We start from the raw sequence: 16,855 nt of genomic DNA, 5'->3' as shown, positions 1-16,855 counted from the left end.
AGAAGTTACTGAATGGGGCATTAGACACATTTATGGGAACTGTCTACGCTCTTTGTTTGAACTAATGTGTAGAAGGGGTGGCATGATGTCTCACTCTGTGTAGGAGTTGGGTTTTTTGTTTTGCCTCTTACTGTGCAGCGTGGGCAGAGCCACTCCCCATTAGGTATCTCTGGCAGTGGAGGATTCAAGCAATGGATGTGGTAAGATGATGGGCAAGTATCACAGCACAGCAGCTCGCCTCCATCTTTACACACTCGACAGAACTCCATATGATCATCATCCTCTTCCTCTCCACCTTCCTCTTCTTCCTCTTCCTCTTTAGGCTCCCACTGAATGCCTTCTTTTTCCTATGTTCACAAAGCCAGATTAAGGTAACTATCGTGGGAAAAATGACAAAACGGGAGCTAACTTCGGTAACTTATTTTCCTTGTCTTTAACTCCTTGTCAAGACATTATACTACAATAATTAGTTAGGATTTCATCACATGCACAAGAGGTCCTAGGTTTTAATGTTCTGATTACAAAACAACCTATCTTACACAGTGTGGGCAACTCCATTTGCCCTCAGGTGCTTTGTCCAGTTCAGGATCTAGGCACACCAAATGATATGCCCGTGGACAGGTATCACAGAGGATGATTTCACCACCTTGCTGGCAGACTTCACAATAATCCTGGTGGTCAGTCTCATATCCATCTCCTTCTTTAGCTCAAAAAAACACAAGGAAAACATGTAGTTAACACTACTTGGTAGACAAAACATAGAAGCCCAGAAACCTCAAACAAGTAAATAAATGGAATAAATATAATTCATGGTGTTTATGAAACAGACAGTATGGCAAAGGAGCATACTACTTGAGGAGAACTGAAAACTACCCATACCCGATTCCAGCTGTATTTAAAAATAATGAGTCATGCCATGTCTAAATGTTTCCTTCAGGTAATGTTGAGTGGTGCGGTTCACAATCAACTTAGTATCTGGTGAACCCAAAGTTGATACCCACCTCAGCTATTGACTAGCTGTCTGCCTTAGTTTTAAGTGGCTTCTACTGTTTATGTGTAGTCTTCTTCATAAATTCACTATTGTTTATACTTCTTAGTAGAGCACACACTGTAGAGAATGTAAAAATGCTGGTATCAGCCTTACTTTTTTTCTTCTTTCTGCCTTTATGACTTTTTTTCTGGACTACAGATATATCTGATCGAATGGAGGCACTGTGAATGCTGGCACTATCGAAATCAGAGTCTTCTTCATCACTCTAGAGATCAAAAAATAAGCAAAAGGAAAATTAGTAGTAGAAGCCCTCATTTCAAATGTATGTCACTCCTCTTACCTATAAACATTTCAGTTTAGAATAATAGAGCAGTCTTTCATATTTAAATATGTGCATGTCCTTTCTGCCTGAGTTTCAGGCACACACTTGCCAACTTAAACTTGGCACTAACTTTTACCTTGCTTTGAATCTCACTGTCACTGATATAGTAATCTTAGCTTTGCTGATGTCTGGACTGTTTTATCACTCCAACTAGCATTCAGCCAATAATAGATTACCTAAACCATCCATACAACTAGAGCTTCTTACCGAAGAATCTCTTTTCTTTTTGGCTCCAAACGGCAGCTTCATTCTAAGCTTCTTGCCTTTTCCTTTCTTTTTGCTTTCTTTTACATTTTTGCTTTTTTTTCTTGCACCTGGACCTGAAAAGGGAGCATGAAGTTAGTTTCTGAATGTATAACTTGGATCTGATATTAAAACATTACCTTCAGAGTTATGTACCTTTGCCTTCCTTGGTTTTAGCTTTCCTAACTGGTCCAGGTTGAGCAGGCAGCGTTAAGGAGCTGACTGAGATGGGAGTTGCCACTGAGACCGTTTCTACAGCAGCAGCAACTGCAGCAGCAGCTGCAGCTGCAGAAGTACCTTTGAAGGGGTTGTTTGCACTAAACTCTCGCCATTTTGCTCCAAGAACTGTCATCATCTTAGACATTGGTATCTTGGGGTTCTTCTTGGCAATGAGAGGTCTATATGGATAATACACATACTGATTAGAGTGGCACCCATTCAGGAATGAAAGGTGACTTCATTACTTACCAAGATAGTCACCTGCATTGGACTCCAGACACACAGAGGTATCATGGCTCTTCATCCACAATTTCATTTCACAGCATTTATATAGCACATTTTTCAAAAGACAGGTTCACATTGCTAACAGATTTCCAAATAGAAAATAGGAAAATGTAATTCATTCAACATTTATATTCACAAGCGTACATATCCTATAAAACAGTGTTTCTCAATACTTTTGTTGCAGAGACTCACTTTTTCCCATATAAGCATATTTGTGACCAAGAGAGGAGGTCCTCCAATTGCAAATCAAGCACGCGGGGAGAGGTTAGGGGAAATAAGCATGATTGTTGGAGCAGCGAACCACCACAATCGATTACCAGTATGAATAATAGCAACCCACCAGTGGTAGCCCAAGACCAAAGTGTGAGTTAAGAAAAAACAATAAATGTATATACAATACGTGGCCATTTTATTACATGAATATTATAATTATTAGATTGTATTCTGATATTATGTATTTATTTATATTATATTATTATACCTTATATTATCTTTTCTCGCCATTTGTATGAATTCCTCAGAGCAAAGACCTAACAACATCCCAAAACTTTGCCTCAATCAGCCTGTCCCAGTCCATCTGTAATGTGTCCAACAGTTACTGAAAATTAGCAGAGTTAGATCTTTACTACAAATACTTTGACAAAACTAAACTGAATTGTGAATTGGTGACTAGTATATTAAATTGAATTCCCTATCACATTTCAAAAACCTTTCTAGCCTTTCCTAGCTTTGCAGTATTGGGAGCATTAACCAACTGAATAAAACTATTCACAGGTGAGAATTATGCCTCCTCCATTAAGAGATACACCTAATTGCCAGTATTTTTCGGATATCCTGATGCATTCAGATAATTTTCCACTTGTATCCAGGGACTGATGTATGTCATAAAAGCACACCACACACATTATCATCATGACAGCGTAATAATGAAACTTAGCATGATGGATCTGTGGATGCAAAACATTTTTGCCCAGTAATATTTTTATTTTTACAGATGCACCATAGAGATCATCTTGAATAATTGCATGACAGCTTGGTACAACAGCTGTACCAAAGCCACCAAAAATGTCCTGCAGCAGGTTGTAAAAATGGCACAGGACATTGTTGGCACTGAACTGCCATCACTTGAACATCTATACAAGACTCGCTATGTGAGAAGGGCTAAAAACATTATCAAGGACATCACTCATCCTGGACATAACTTGTTTAAGCTTCTCCCATTAGGCAGGCACTTCAGATCAATTTGTACATGTACAAATAGACTAAAAATAGCTTATGGAACTCTGATATCTCCTCAGTCTGAGATAATTATTTATTGAACATGTACAGTAAGCTATGTTGGTAATGTGTATTATATTGTTTACTGATATGTGAAATAATAATCTATTATGCTGTACATCTATGCAATAATAACCAATCCCAGATACTTGAACATTTAACACTGCATATATCATATTGCTAATATTTTGAGTATATTTCATAGTTCATATTTAGTGCTTTGTTATCTATCTGAACTATTTGCCTTTTGGATTTAAATGTACCTTTGGGGTTGTTACAAGAAAAAAAAAAACAGAAATTCATCACATGGCATTTTTCCAGTCTTACAATATGTAACTTTCAGTCTATAGCCGACACAATTTCATGATTTTAACTTAAAGAAATAGAAAAGTATTAAGTTCTTAGCTCCCAAGTTCTGACAAATTACACACTCTTACGTAACTCATATTGTAAGTTCACAACTGTTACCTGACTGACCAAGGCCATTTATTGCTCTGCCCATCAACCTTATCAACTGACAGTGTCCAACTACAGGACAGCTATTGGCTGAAACTTACAGTATTTAGATGCTGACCATTCTTAATACACCATGCAGTGTTTAAAACTAATTAAACCCTTAGTCTTATCTGTTCTTCCTTTGATTTGCACCACTGTCTGTAGAGGTGCAGCACTCAAACATTCTAGCTCGCATACTGTAATAAAGTGGTCACTCATTACTTAAGAAACTGTCTGTCTCGTCTGAAAATGTAATTACTTGCTCTGTATACAAATGATTGGCTTCCATGTTGCAGCTTTAACACAAATGAAATACTATATACAGCTGGATGTTTCTATTGGAGCATATACTGTACACTGTATGAACAGGAGTCATGAAACACACTGCAGTAATAAACTGCCTGCTGTAATATGAAACACCTTCTCTCTATGATGGAGCATTGACCTCCACTGTGTATATAAAAAACCATTTGTTTTTTATACCGGAGCTAAAGCACATAATGTACATATAAACCACTCTCTGCCAATAAAGGATGTGTAACTACACTTTAATATTGTATTTAAAGTAAGTTGATTACACATATATTGTAGATGTAATATCCAGTATACAGGTGCCGGTCATAAAATTAGAATATCATGACAAAGTTGATTTATTTCAGTAATTCCATTCAAAAAGTGAAACTTGTATATTAGATTCATTCATTACACACAGACTGATGTATTTCAAATGTTTATTTCTTTTAATTTTGATGATAATAACTGACAACTAATGAAAGTCCCAAATTCAGTATTTCGGAAAATTAGGATATCAATTAAGACCAATGCAAAAAAAGGATTTTTAGAAATGTTGGCCAACTGAAAGGTATGAACATGAAAAATATGAGCATGTATAGTACTCAGTATTTAGTTGGGGCTCCTTTGGCCTGGATTACTGCAGCAATGCAGCGTGGCATGGAGTCGATCAGTCTGTGGCACTGCTCAGGTGTTATAAGAGCCCATATTGCTCTGATAGTGGCCTTCAGCTCTTCTGAATTGTTGGGTCTGGCATATTGCATCTTCCTCTTTATAATATCCCATAGATTTTCTATGGGGTTAAGGTCAGGCGAGTTTGCTGGCCAATCAAGAACAGGGATACCATGGTCCTTAAACCAGGTACTGGTAGCTTTGGCACTGTGTGCAGGTGCCAGGTCCTGTTGAAAAATTAAATCTGCATCTCCATAAAGTTCATCAGCAGAAGGAAACATGAAGTGCTGGTAGATGGCTGCGTTGACCTTGGACCTCAGAAAACTCAATGGACCAACACCAGCAGATGACATGGCACCCCAAACCATCCCCGACTGAGGAAACTTTACACTGGACCTCAAGCAACATGGATTCTGTGCCTCTCCTCTCTTCCTCCAGACTCTGATACCTTGATTTCCAAAGGAAATGCAAAATTTACTTTCATCAGAGAACATAACTTTGGACCACTCAGCAGCAGTTTTGTCTTTAGCCCAGGCGAGATGCTTCTGACGCTGTCTCTTGTTCAAGAGTGGCTTGACACAAGGAATGCGACAGCTGAAACCCATGTTTTGCATACGTCTGTGCGTGGTGGTTCTTGAAGCACTGAATCCAGCTGCAGTCCACTCTTTGTGAATCTCCCCCACAGTTTTGAATGGGTTTTGTTTCACAATCCTCTCCAGGGTGCGGTTATCCCTATTGCTTGTACACTTTTTTCTACGACATCTTGTCCTTCCCTTCGCCTCTCTATTAATGTGCTTGGACACAGAGCTCTGTGAACAGCCAGCCTCTTTAGCAATGACCTTTTGTGTCTTGCCCTCCTTGTGCAAGGTGTCAATGGTCGTCTTTTGGACAACTGTCAAGTCAGCAGTCTTTCCCATGATTGTGTTGCCTACAGAACTAGACTGAAAGACCATTTAAAGGCTTTTGCAGGTGTTTTGAGTTAATTAGCTGATTAGAGTGTGGCACCAGGTGTCTTCAATATTGAAGCTTTTCACAATATTTTAATTTTCTGAGATACTGAATTTGGGACTTTCATTAGTTGTCAGTTATAATCATCAAAATTAAAAGAAATAAACATTTGAAATACATCAGTCTGTGTGTAATGAATGATCTAATATGCAAGTTTCACTTTTTGAATGGAATTACTGAAATAAATCAACTTTGTCATGATATTCCAATTTTATGACCGGCACCTGTATAAGCCACAAGTTGTTTTTACAGTATTATGACACATTTTTACTTGATTCCTCTGCACCACAGTTTAAATTTACAAAGCAAACAATTCAGGCTTGATTAAAGTGCACATTGTAGCATATGTTTTAGTCACACCATGTAGAAATGACAACACTTTTTACACATGGTCCCCCACCATAACGTTTGGGAAATAGCAGTGGTAGGTACAGTATATTAAAGCAGTCATATTTAGTACGTTGTTGCATATCCCTTGCATGCAAAGACTGCTTGAAGTCTGCAATTCATAGACATCACCAGTTACTGAGTACCTTCACTAGTGATACTCTGCCAAGGCTCTAATGCAGTCATCTTCAGGTTCTGCTTGTTTTGGGGGCTTGCCCCATTACTTTTCTTTTCAGCATATAGAAAGCATGAATAATTGGCTTTAAGCTGGGTAACTGGCTTGGCCATTCAAGAATTTTTCATTTTTTAACTTCCCAAAACTTGTTTCCTTAGCAGTATGTTTGGGATCATTTTCTTGTTATAAGATGAAGCATCATCCAATGAGTTTGGAGGCATTTACTGGAACTTGAGCACAGAAGATGTGTTTATACACCTCACAATTCATTGCTGTCAGCAGTTACATCATCAATGAAGATACGTATGCCAGTGCCTGAGGCAGCCATACATGCACATGCCATAACCACCACCACATTTAACAGATGATGTGGTATGTTCCAGATGATGTGGTAGTCCCTTTTTTCTCCACACTTTGCTCTTACCATCATTCTTAAACAACCCTTTTCCAGAATTCTACATGGTGTTTGAAGTACTTTTTCACAAACTGGCCATCTTGTTTTTGTGAATAACTAGTGCTTTGCATCTTGCAGTGTGGCCTCTGCATTTCTGTTCATGAAGTCTTCTGTGGATAGTCTTTGACACATCGGCCTCCTGAAGACAGTTTCTGATTTACACCTGATCTGACAAGCATTTGGGGCTTCTTACTGACCATAATGAGGATTCTTCTGTCATCAGCAGTGGAGGTCTTCCTTGGCCTATGTGCTATGTGTGCGCGCCGGCTGCTCGACGTTCGCTGAGCAGGAGACCCCATTTTTTGCAGACTCGTTCACGTGATCAAAAGTCTCAGCGCTCTTTGGAGTTTATTTATATATATATATATATAGCAAAATACCCGCGCCTCGCAGCGGAGAAGTAGTGTGTTAAAGAAGTAATGAAAAAGAAAAGGAAACATTTTAATAATAACGTAACATGATTGACATTGTCATGAGTGTTGCTGTCATATATATGCCTGCCTGAATAAGTCACCCTTGCTTCGCTCTTACTTTTTAACCGTTCATTTAATCATGGTTAGTGGCGGAAAAATTATAAAATGGAAGGAGGATTACACTGAGTATGGCTTTACCAAAACAATTATTGATGGCGAATCGATTATTCATAAAGCTTGAATTGGTGATCTGTTTTTCTGTGTTAACCTCATATTTTTTCATACTTCTTCTCAAACCAAGGGGGTGCGATGGTAAAATGAATCGAGAAGAAAAGGAAACATTTTAAAAATAACGTAACACGATTGTCAATGTAACCTTTTGTAAGTAGTGCCTGGAGGATTCAGTGTGGAGAAACTCTAGAGACAGCGTGTGTATTAACTTGTGGATTTTTCTGTGAGTATTTGGTGGCAGTGTGACGAAGTTGCTTCGGAAGACGGTGTTAGCCGCGGAGCTCAGCTCAGAGTGAAATGAGGTGAATGGGAAGGGAGATGATGACGTCACTCCTCCACCCGCCTTAACTGTCAATCCCTGTTTGGTCCCTTGGTTCGGTTCATTTGCATTGATGTGAATGCAATCTCGGTACTTTGGTGCGCACCAAATCAATCGATCCGAGACCTTCCTGAAGGGGTGGTCTCGGACCGCTTTATCCGCTCTACTTTGGTACGGTTCGTCTGGTGTGAAAGCAACCAAACCAAATCTGACGAAATGGTATAGTTTAAAGCACTTTGGGTATAAGAGATACAGGGTTGTGGGTAAAATTCTTTTCACTTCCTGTTGACTCCATTAAAATTTTCAAGCTATCGACTTGCGATGAAATCAAACCGCGGAGAAACGTGGAGTGCCAAAGAAATTAAGTGCCTCATAGATATATGGTCGGATGAGCATATCCAAAAGCAACTGTCCACGACACATAAAAACAGCTGCATTTACGCACTGTTCAGTAAGCAGTTGAACAATGCCGTATTAAGACAAAAAAACTTCGGGCGAAGTATATAGAAGTGCGTGATACACTTAGCAAGACGGGAAGTTCTGGAAAAGAGAAAGACAAGTTTCCCTGGTGCCGATGGGCTTCGCGGTCTATTTTGGTTTGTTTAGAACTTGGCATATTTAAAAGCAAACCGTTCCCACGTCTGTTTACTACATTGTAACATTTTTCTGACTGGTGCGGACTAAAGCAATCGAACTATAGGTGTGAAAGCACCCTAAACTTTAGTTTTACACTGTGCTTTGTTTCTGAAGTAGCTGCAGGCATGAATATGCTTGTACAGTATGTGTCACTCACTCGCTTCTTATTGTTTCGCTGCCTTCTCAATTGTATAATGCATGTTTTCTTCAGCGCTTTTTTGAGCTCTTCCTGGTTTTCTATGTAATGCGTTGACAGTCAGTTCACGTGATTACGTGGGAGGCATGATGATGTCACATGAAACTCCGCCCCCCATGGCCATTGAGCTCAACTCCATTACATTATATGGAGAAAAATAGCTTCCATTTATGACCATTACGCGTAGAATTTTGAAATGAAACCTGCCTAACTTTTTAAAGTAAGCTCTAAGGAAGGAGCCTGCCAAATTTCAGCCTTCTACCTACACAGGAAGTTGGAGAATTAGTGATGAGTGAGTGAGTGAGTGAGTGAGTGAGTGAGTGAGGGCTTTGCCTTTTATTAGTATAGATAACATCTTACTAAACAACACTTTTTTATGTAATTTTCCAGAATGAACAAAGTTCTCCAGAAACAGCTGGCACTACGTAAAAACTAACTGTCCTCTTATACCTAATAGCTTGTTGTTAATTTCAATCACTCAAGCAAAATGCTTTTTCTAATTAAATACTGGTCTCTTTAATTACTATGGAATAATTTTAGCCAATATTTCTTTGAAGAACCACTTTAATTCAGTAACTGTAGAGGTTTTCAAGCTTGGACTGTTCATTCATGCCACAGAATCTCTACTGGGTTTAGGTCTGTTCAGCCAGTTCAAACCTTTCATTTTGTCAGTTTTCAGCCATTTGGAAGTGGACTTTCTTTAGTGCTTTGGCTCATTCTCTAACTGTTTGAACTATCTATACTCCCTTAACTAGATTTTTATAGTAAACATCAGAATTCATGATTCTTTCAATTATGGCAAGCTATTGATATCCTGAGGAAGCAAAACACCCCAGAACCTTTACATTACCACCAGTATTATTTTCTTAATATCAGACATATTGGGGGCCATGTCACCCAAAGGGTTCCCTTTTTGTCTCATCTTTTAATAGAATATTCTCCCAAAAGGCTTGGGGATCATTCAAGTACTACCTGGTAAATGAAAGAAGACTGTTTATGTTCCACTTGCCTAGCCATTATTTCTGTCGTCACGCTCTCCAATGAAGCACATTTTTTCCCAGTTTCTTTCTGATTGTGGAGTAATGGACAATGACCTTTTCCATTTATCCATCCATTATCCAACCTGCTATGTCCTAATTACAGTGTCACGGGGGTCTGCTGGAGCCAATCCCAGCCAATACTAGGCACAAGGCAGGAAATAAACCCCGGGCAGGGCGCCAGCCCACCGCTGAATGACCTTTTCATAGCCAAGAAAAGCCTACAGTTCTTTGAAATTCTTTTTGACTTTATAGATGATTTTGCACAGTGTCCTTGAAGTACCTTTGAGAGGCTGGCCATTCATGGAAAGATTAACCACTGTTCTAAGTTTTTTTTTTATATTTGGACACCATGGCTCTCATTGTGGTCTGGTGGCGTCTCAAAGCCTTAGAAATGGAAAGGCTCTTTCTAGACTGATTGTTTTTTTTATTATTATAATTTCTTCTCAAAGTTCCTTTGATTGGGGAATTTAGTGCATGTTGAATCTTTGTGATGGCAACTTGACTCTAATGGCAAGAGTCAAAATAACTGTGGTTTACACTGAGGAGGGTTGGCAGTGTTCGGACAGCTAACTCTAATTATTCCATTCATTTGATTGATTTAACAAGGGAGCAATGCCTTTTGCCTGTTATACTGTAGGTGAACATAAGCCTTGGCATGAATATAGGCACTGAAACACACACAGTGCACTACTTCACTGCACTGAAGTTAGATACAATTTAGATGGCTAGTGCAAGTTTTACAGTAACTATTATGTTATTCTAATAAACCAACTTGTCATATCAGAAAGATATACCAAGGGAAAATACCCACAACCAATGAGGGTGTATTATTTAATAACTCAATACTGTCTTAAGTCTAAGTAGGCAGAGTAACAGTGGTCATTATTAACACAGAAAAATGCTCTTAATGAAGCCAGGAAAGAGATGCATTATACTACATAGAAGTGGGAATAAAAACTACAGAAGATGAACAAGGGGTTGAAAAAAGATTGCCTTTATAATGAATAAAATCAGTCTGCACACGTCAGAAATATAATAAACACTGTGCTTGCCAGTTTATAATCTGCTTTGCTATATAAACAGAAACAAATCCAAAACCAAAGATAGTTTGCACAGCCTAAAGTCAATAGGCATTAGACCCACAGATGACTACAGTTTACAAAATAATGAAGTGCTACCAAAAAATTCACTTATGATATGTAAATATAAAAACTTTGGTCATTATTCAAATGAAATTGAATTCACCACAAACTGAGCAAACATAAACAAAACAAACAAACAAAACTAGCCAGTCAACTCTTCATACTGATGCGACAAACTGAGAATAACCTGCTGATTGTAACAGGTAATACAAGTTCGTTTTCCAGGACATGTACCGCACCTAGGTTAAATATAGTATGGATGGCAAATGCAAACGTGCATAGCTACAGCACTGTGAAAAATGTGTTCAACCTTCATCCTTTTTCATATTTAATTGCCATACAGACATGGAATTTTAAGACATTAGATTTTAAGCTATAAATCATTTTTCATCACATAGCTTTTTACAGAAAAATGTAAAAAATAAAGAATGAAATACTGCAATAAAAACTTCTAAAATTTAAATGTTCTTATTTTTAAGTATTCCTCTTTTGTTGAACCAACTCTAAGAGATATGTGCCAGTTATCTTTCTGAATTAGTTTTTTTTTTTTTGTATTGTGATTTAAAAGTACAGTATTTAGATACTACTCATTGCATAACTGCTCAAGCAGTGTCAAGGTAGATACTGTCAAACGCATTTTGATCCTTCTATAAAAGAAGGACTAAGCTTGTTGCAGTTTAGAGCGAGTGGAGCAGAGAGCACTTTTAAAGAAGAAAAACACTTAAAGCCAGGCAGGAATTGTGACATTGTGACAAGTTCTGTAAAAATTAGTCAGAACAAAATGGAATCAAAACCAAAAGTAAATAGCTCAAGAAACTAACTATCTCTAATGGACTTTTCCCTTTATTTTAATATAAAGGGCAGACGTTTTTCTGAGTGGGATGTTGCACACATGGATAAAAACAGAAGACCTCCACCAAGTTAGGTACAGCATCGTATCAGTCATTCAATAATGTAGACATGTGACAATGCCACCCACTAGCAAATAGGACCCACAAAGACAGATTTTTTTCTTAATTTTATGCTACTTCAGTGTATTCCTGAGGAACTGCTTTGGATCACTGCTTTGTAATACAACACACTCCTTCCCTAGTTTCCTGGCAAAGGGATCCACATATTTTCAAACAGTATTTCTCTGTAATGTGCCCTTTAATTGTTAAAGAGCAAATGCATAGTATGATGCTATCATTACTGTTTTAAACAGTGGGGTGCTGTACTTGACTTGCATCACACATACCGCTTCAGATCAAAACGTTTGTCTCATCACCTCACAAGACTTTAAATTTCTGTATCTACAGTATTTAATAGGTGATGTTTTTCCAAAAAAATGATTTATTTATTGTTTAATCCACTGTTTCTTCCTTGCCACCTCCTAATAAACAGCATTCTTGTAGAATGCCCTAGAGTTTATTGTATTAAAGCCAATATTAAACCTGGCTTGCAGAAAATCCCAAACTGAAGAAAAAACGTTGGCCAAGAGATGTAGAGCGTATATAAAATACACAAAATAAAAGAGTAAAAGTAACCAAAATATTATTCAAAAATCACAGGCAAAATAACAAGAATCTGAGATCCTAACCGTGACCAAAAAGCCTTTCCCTAAATATCGCTATTGCCAACAAAGATTTGTTTATTTTTTATAAAAATCCAAACGCTTGGTGAGTGAGAGCTTTGTGTCATCATCTAAATAGAAAATGGCAGATGATGTCACACATAACATCACTGTCCCGCCATGTGATTTGCAATGGAAATGATAACCAAAAACAATATGGCTGTGGGCAACAAAAACATAAACCAAAACAGCAAGTCGCAAATTCCTGCCAAAAAGATGTTATGAAAAGGTAATATAATACAACAAGAGAAAATGTATAGATTAGAGCTAAGAACTAATACAATAATAATAATAAACTCATAATGATAATAATGTGGTCATTATCATTTTGTGATAAATGAAATTTTAGCGTAGAGGGCTACATGGAACTTTCTTTTAACCTGCTTCATGCTCACTGTAAAGCTTTCATCCTGCTCACTTAAACTCTTAAGTCCCATTCACTGTGCCAAAATTGCATCTCACTGTGTGAATTATTAAGGTAGGCTGTGCAAGACCTGTGGGATTTTAGCTGGGATGCATGCCTCTAAATGCCAGTCAAGTAAATTTAGTAAAAGGCTGTCTCCAAAACAGTTTTATATATTCTGACAAATAATATTCATACATTTATTAATTTTATTATGTTTAAGTCACCTGTAATCTATGTGTATATTGTAAATGTTAGCTTAGTTAATTCTTTTCTGGTGGTGCGCAATTAATGTAACTTACATATACTGTAGCTTGCTGCATGCTTACAATTTAACATATCATAGCAAATACATGACAGCTGATTTATTCACTTACCAGCTGACAACTGCTGTTTATGACTATTTTTTATTTTTATTTTAATAAGGTTAAAATTGTATTTTGGGAATCTTTTCAACAATATGGGCACTTTTTAGCTGCCTTTGGCAACACACACATCTCCCTTTTGCCATGTTCTGCTGTCTTCATTCCCATGGGCTGAAGTGTTGGCAGAGTTCACAGATTTAAGATTTATGCATCAAGTATGAGGGAAAAAACACCCTCAAATTACTTTGTTCGAAATTTTATTCCTCAATCCCCTACACATTCTGCTGCAAAGAATTTGGTTGAGTTCTGTGAAGGTCTCCACTTTTGCCTAAATCATCCACTCTAGCGGTGGGGTATTTTTTCTAAGAAAATGGTGTCTGCATATCTGTTCTACCAGCTACCCCTCAGATAGTGTTTTCAGCACAGATATGGTAACATTTTATTCTGGTAAAGCACATCCTAAAGCTAGAGACAGACATCAGACTAGAACTTCCGGCTAAAAATTTGTAAATGAAAAAATAACCCTGTTATTTAAAATATGAGTTTCATAACCTCTTTTACCATTTACATTTAATTTAAATAATTCTCTTTTATTCCCATTTTAACAGGTGGCTGAATATATCAGTACACTTATATTTTATTCAAATAATCCACTGTTTATCCTGAAAAGCATTAAAATTAAAAGATCTTTAATTATTTATACATGATTTTTTAGGTAAATTGTCCCAAGACTGAACAGAAAGATTTTCTGACTGATGAAGAAAGAACCAAAGAAAACAAGAAAACCTTCACGATCAATTGCAACAGTTTTAGGTCATACAATCTGTTCCTATTTAAATGAAAATGGGCTCCACACTGGAATATCCAGAAATACCCTACTTCTGACAGAGAGAGAGAGAGAGAGCACATTGCTGCACCCACCACATGATGAGCCACCCGAGTGGTTTCCGAGTGCGGTGAAACAGTTTGGGCTTTTTTTTTATGGTGGCTGGAGTACCAATCCTGACACCAACCCCCAAGTTTTCCCTGTAAGTTGTAGGACCTGCCTTCAGGCCTGGATGCAGATTAACGTCATACCCAGGACAAAGCAATTGCAGGTTAAGGGCCTTGCTCAAGGGCCCAACAGAGTAGAGTCACTTCTGGCATTTATGGGATTTGACAACCTTCCAATTGCCGGCACAGAGAGAGAAAAAAAGGCCAACTGGAGTTTGCTAAAGTAAATGTTGATAAGCCACAGTAATTCTAAGAAAATGTCCTTTGGACATACAAAACAAATTAGAAAAAAAGAGGTTTTTGATAAATCATATCAACTGCACATTCAAAGAAAACAAAAATAAAGCTTTCAAAGAATCAAACACCGATTGTATTGTCAAACTTTACTAAGGCTCAGTAATGTTTTGTGGTTGCTTTGCTTACTTTGGCACTTGGTGCCCTGAATCTGTGCAGGACACAATGAAATCTGAAGACTACCAGAGCATTTATCAAGCAAAATGTAAAGCCAAGCGCCTAAGGCTATAAGTCACAGGTGCGGGTCCTCCAGTAGGATAAGGACCCAAAACATTTTTCAAAAAGTACCAAAGAATGGATGAGAACATTAGACCGTTCTAAAGTACCTTGCATAGAGTCGTGATCTGAATCCCATTGAACAGTTTGCTCAAGAAGAGTGAACCTGCCAGTCTAAAACTGTAGAAATTCAAAGCTACAAAAAGAACTAGATTGCATTGACCATCTCCAAAGGCTGTTCTGCAAATGCTAGATTAAGGGTATCAATATTTTTATCCATGCTACTTTCATTTGTTACATTATTTAAAACACTAAGTTAGGTCATAAAACAAAAGCAAACTTTTTATTCTACTAAATGTGACAAAAAGAAAACAGACACTTGAAACATTTTATCAGTTTCAATTTGGTTCAGTGGAAATTCTTGGTTTTTTTTTTTAAAGCGGAATAGCATCAGTATTTTAGTTGGCCAAGATTAAAGTATTGCCATGAAGTCTGGAAAATGTCTTGTAAAATATTTACATTTAAATAACTATTGTTATAACAATTGTTAAACCGTCTAGATTTTTATTTACCTATTTTATTTATAATCATCAATTTTCAATTCCTATAATTAATTACAGTATTTGGTACTGTATATTGCACCATAACAATAAGAATTTTTAGTTTCATCAGGGTTCAAATACATTATTCATTCTTAAAAATGAGCAGCAGTAAATGAATATTTATCAACAATTATCTGAAATGAACGATATGGAAAATTACCTTGATATTTTTTTGTCATATCACTGCACCCCATTATCTATACTAATAAACGGCAAAGCCCTCACTCACTCACTCATCACTAATTCTCCAACTTCCCGTGTAGGTAGAAGACTGAAATTTGGTAGGGTTATTCCTTACAGCTTCCTTACAAAAGTTGGGCAGGTTTCATATCGAAATTCTACGCGTAATGGTCATAACTGGAAGCTGTTTTTCTCCATTTACTGTAATGGAGATGAGCTTGAAACCCGTGGGGGCGGAGTTTCGTGTGACATCATCACGCCTTCCACGTAATCACACAGTACGTAGAAAACTAGGAAGAGGCCCAAAAAGCGCTGAAGAAAACATGCATTATATAATTGAGAAGGCAGCGAAACAATAAGAAGCGAGCGAGTGACATATACAACCATATTCATGAGTTCTGCTACTTCGGAAACAAAGCACGATGTAAACCTAAAGTTTAAATTAAGTTCATAGACAGGCTGCCGCTGGCGTTTGTAATTTAGTGCCTACCCATATAAGGCCGTCCGTCAGCGGCAATCCAATAGCAAACTGCCACAGGTAAATATTCACGGGTGAAGGACTTGGCTTATGCAGAAGAAGATGAGATGGTCAGGGTGGTGTTTGGCACAAACTCAGCGAAACTGCGAGAGAAAGTTTTAAGTGCCAGGACTAAGGTAACATTAGATACAGCCATGGACATAGCACGACATGGCACCAGCACAGCTGGGAACCTTCGATGCATGTACACCGAGCAGCTCACGTAAACTGACGCAGTGCATAGACAAAAAGGAACAGTTCCAAAGAGCGCTGAACAAAAAACGAATTACACAATTGAAAAGGCAGCAAAAAATATGAAGCATCTGATACATACAAGCATATTCATAAATGCAGCTACTGTGGAAACAAAGCACACGGTGGAAAAAGTCAATGTCCCGCTAAAGGAAGGTTTTGTTATGCAGCATGTTCATATTTGAATTTGTATAATTTTGACAGGATATATTTTTATGGAGAGCAAAATCTTTTGGGATATTTAAAATCTAAGTTTATTTTTTATATAAAATTACATAAGAGTAAAGAAATTTGAATGTTTGTTCTTTTAACTTTTACTTTATTTCTAACTTGTATAATTTAGACAGGATATATTTTTATGGAGAGCAAAATATTATAAGTTGTTTAAGGTTTGAGTTGATTTATTCAGGAATAATATACCTGTCTGTTTTTACCATTCCTACCAAAGATATTTCTGTCGACTAAATAAAAATTCCTTCTATTTAAAATTTAAATAGAACTTGAACAAATACGATAGTTCATAATATCCATGCAGACTTGCACGTAAGAGCGGGAGTTATCCGT

General features: G+C 37.4%; 1 protein-coding gene across 5 annotated transcripts in view; it reads right to left on the bottom strand.

The window, feature by feature from the left end:
* The window catches only part of chd5 (chromodomain helicase DNA binding protein 5), a 92,705-nt gene that overhangs the window by 30,005 nt on the left and 45,845 nt on the right, over window positions 1–16,855 (bottom strand). For 3 of the 5 annotated variants that reach the window (XM_039756170.1, XM_039756166.1, XM_039756165.1), the window contains exons 5-9: window positions 1,773–2,014; window positions 1,581–1,693; window positions 1,145–1,256; window positions 540–706; window positions 132–347 (exon numbers count right to left, since the gene is read on the bottom strand). In XM_039756170.1, the coding sequence (XP_039612104.1) occupies window positions 132–347; window positions 540–706; window positions 1,145–1,256; window positions 1,581–1,693; window positions 1,773–2,014 (850 nt within the window). The remainder of the gene's footprint in view (window positions 1–131; window positions 348–539; window positions 707–1,144; window positions 1,257–1,580; window positions 1,694–1,772; window positions 2,015–16,855) is intronic. The other 2 variants (XM_039756168.1, XM_039756169.1) reach the window with 2 other exon arrangements.

Source organism: Polypterus senegalus, chromosome 6 (genome assembly GCF_016835505.1).
Source record: "Polypterus senegalus isolate Bchr_013 chromosome 6, ASM1683550v1, whole genome shotgun sequence".
Classification (NCBI taxonomy): Eukaryota; Metazoa; Chordata; class Cladistia; order Polypteriformes; family Polypteridae; genus Polypterus; species Polypterus senegalus.
Note: the sequence above shows the minus strand (reverse complement) of the source record. Positions and strands in the feature narration are given on the sequence as shown.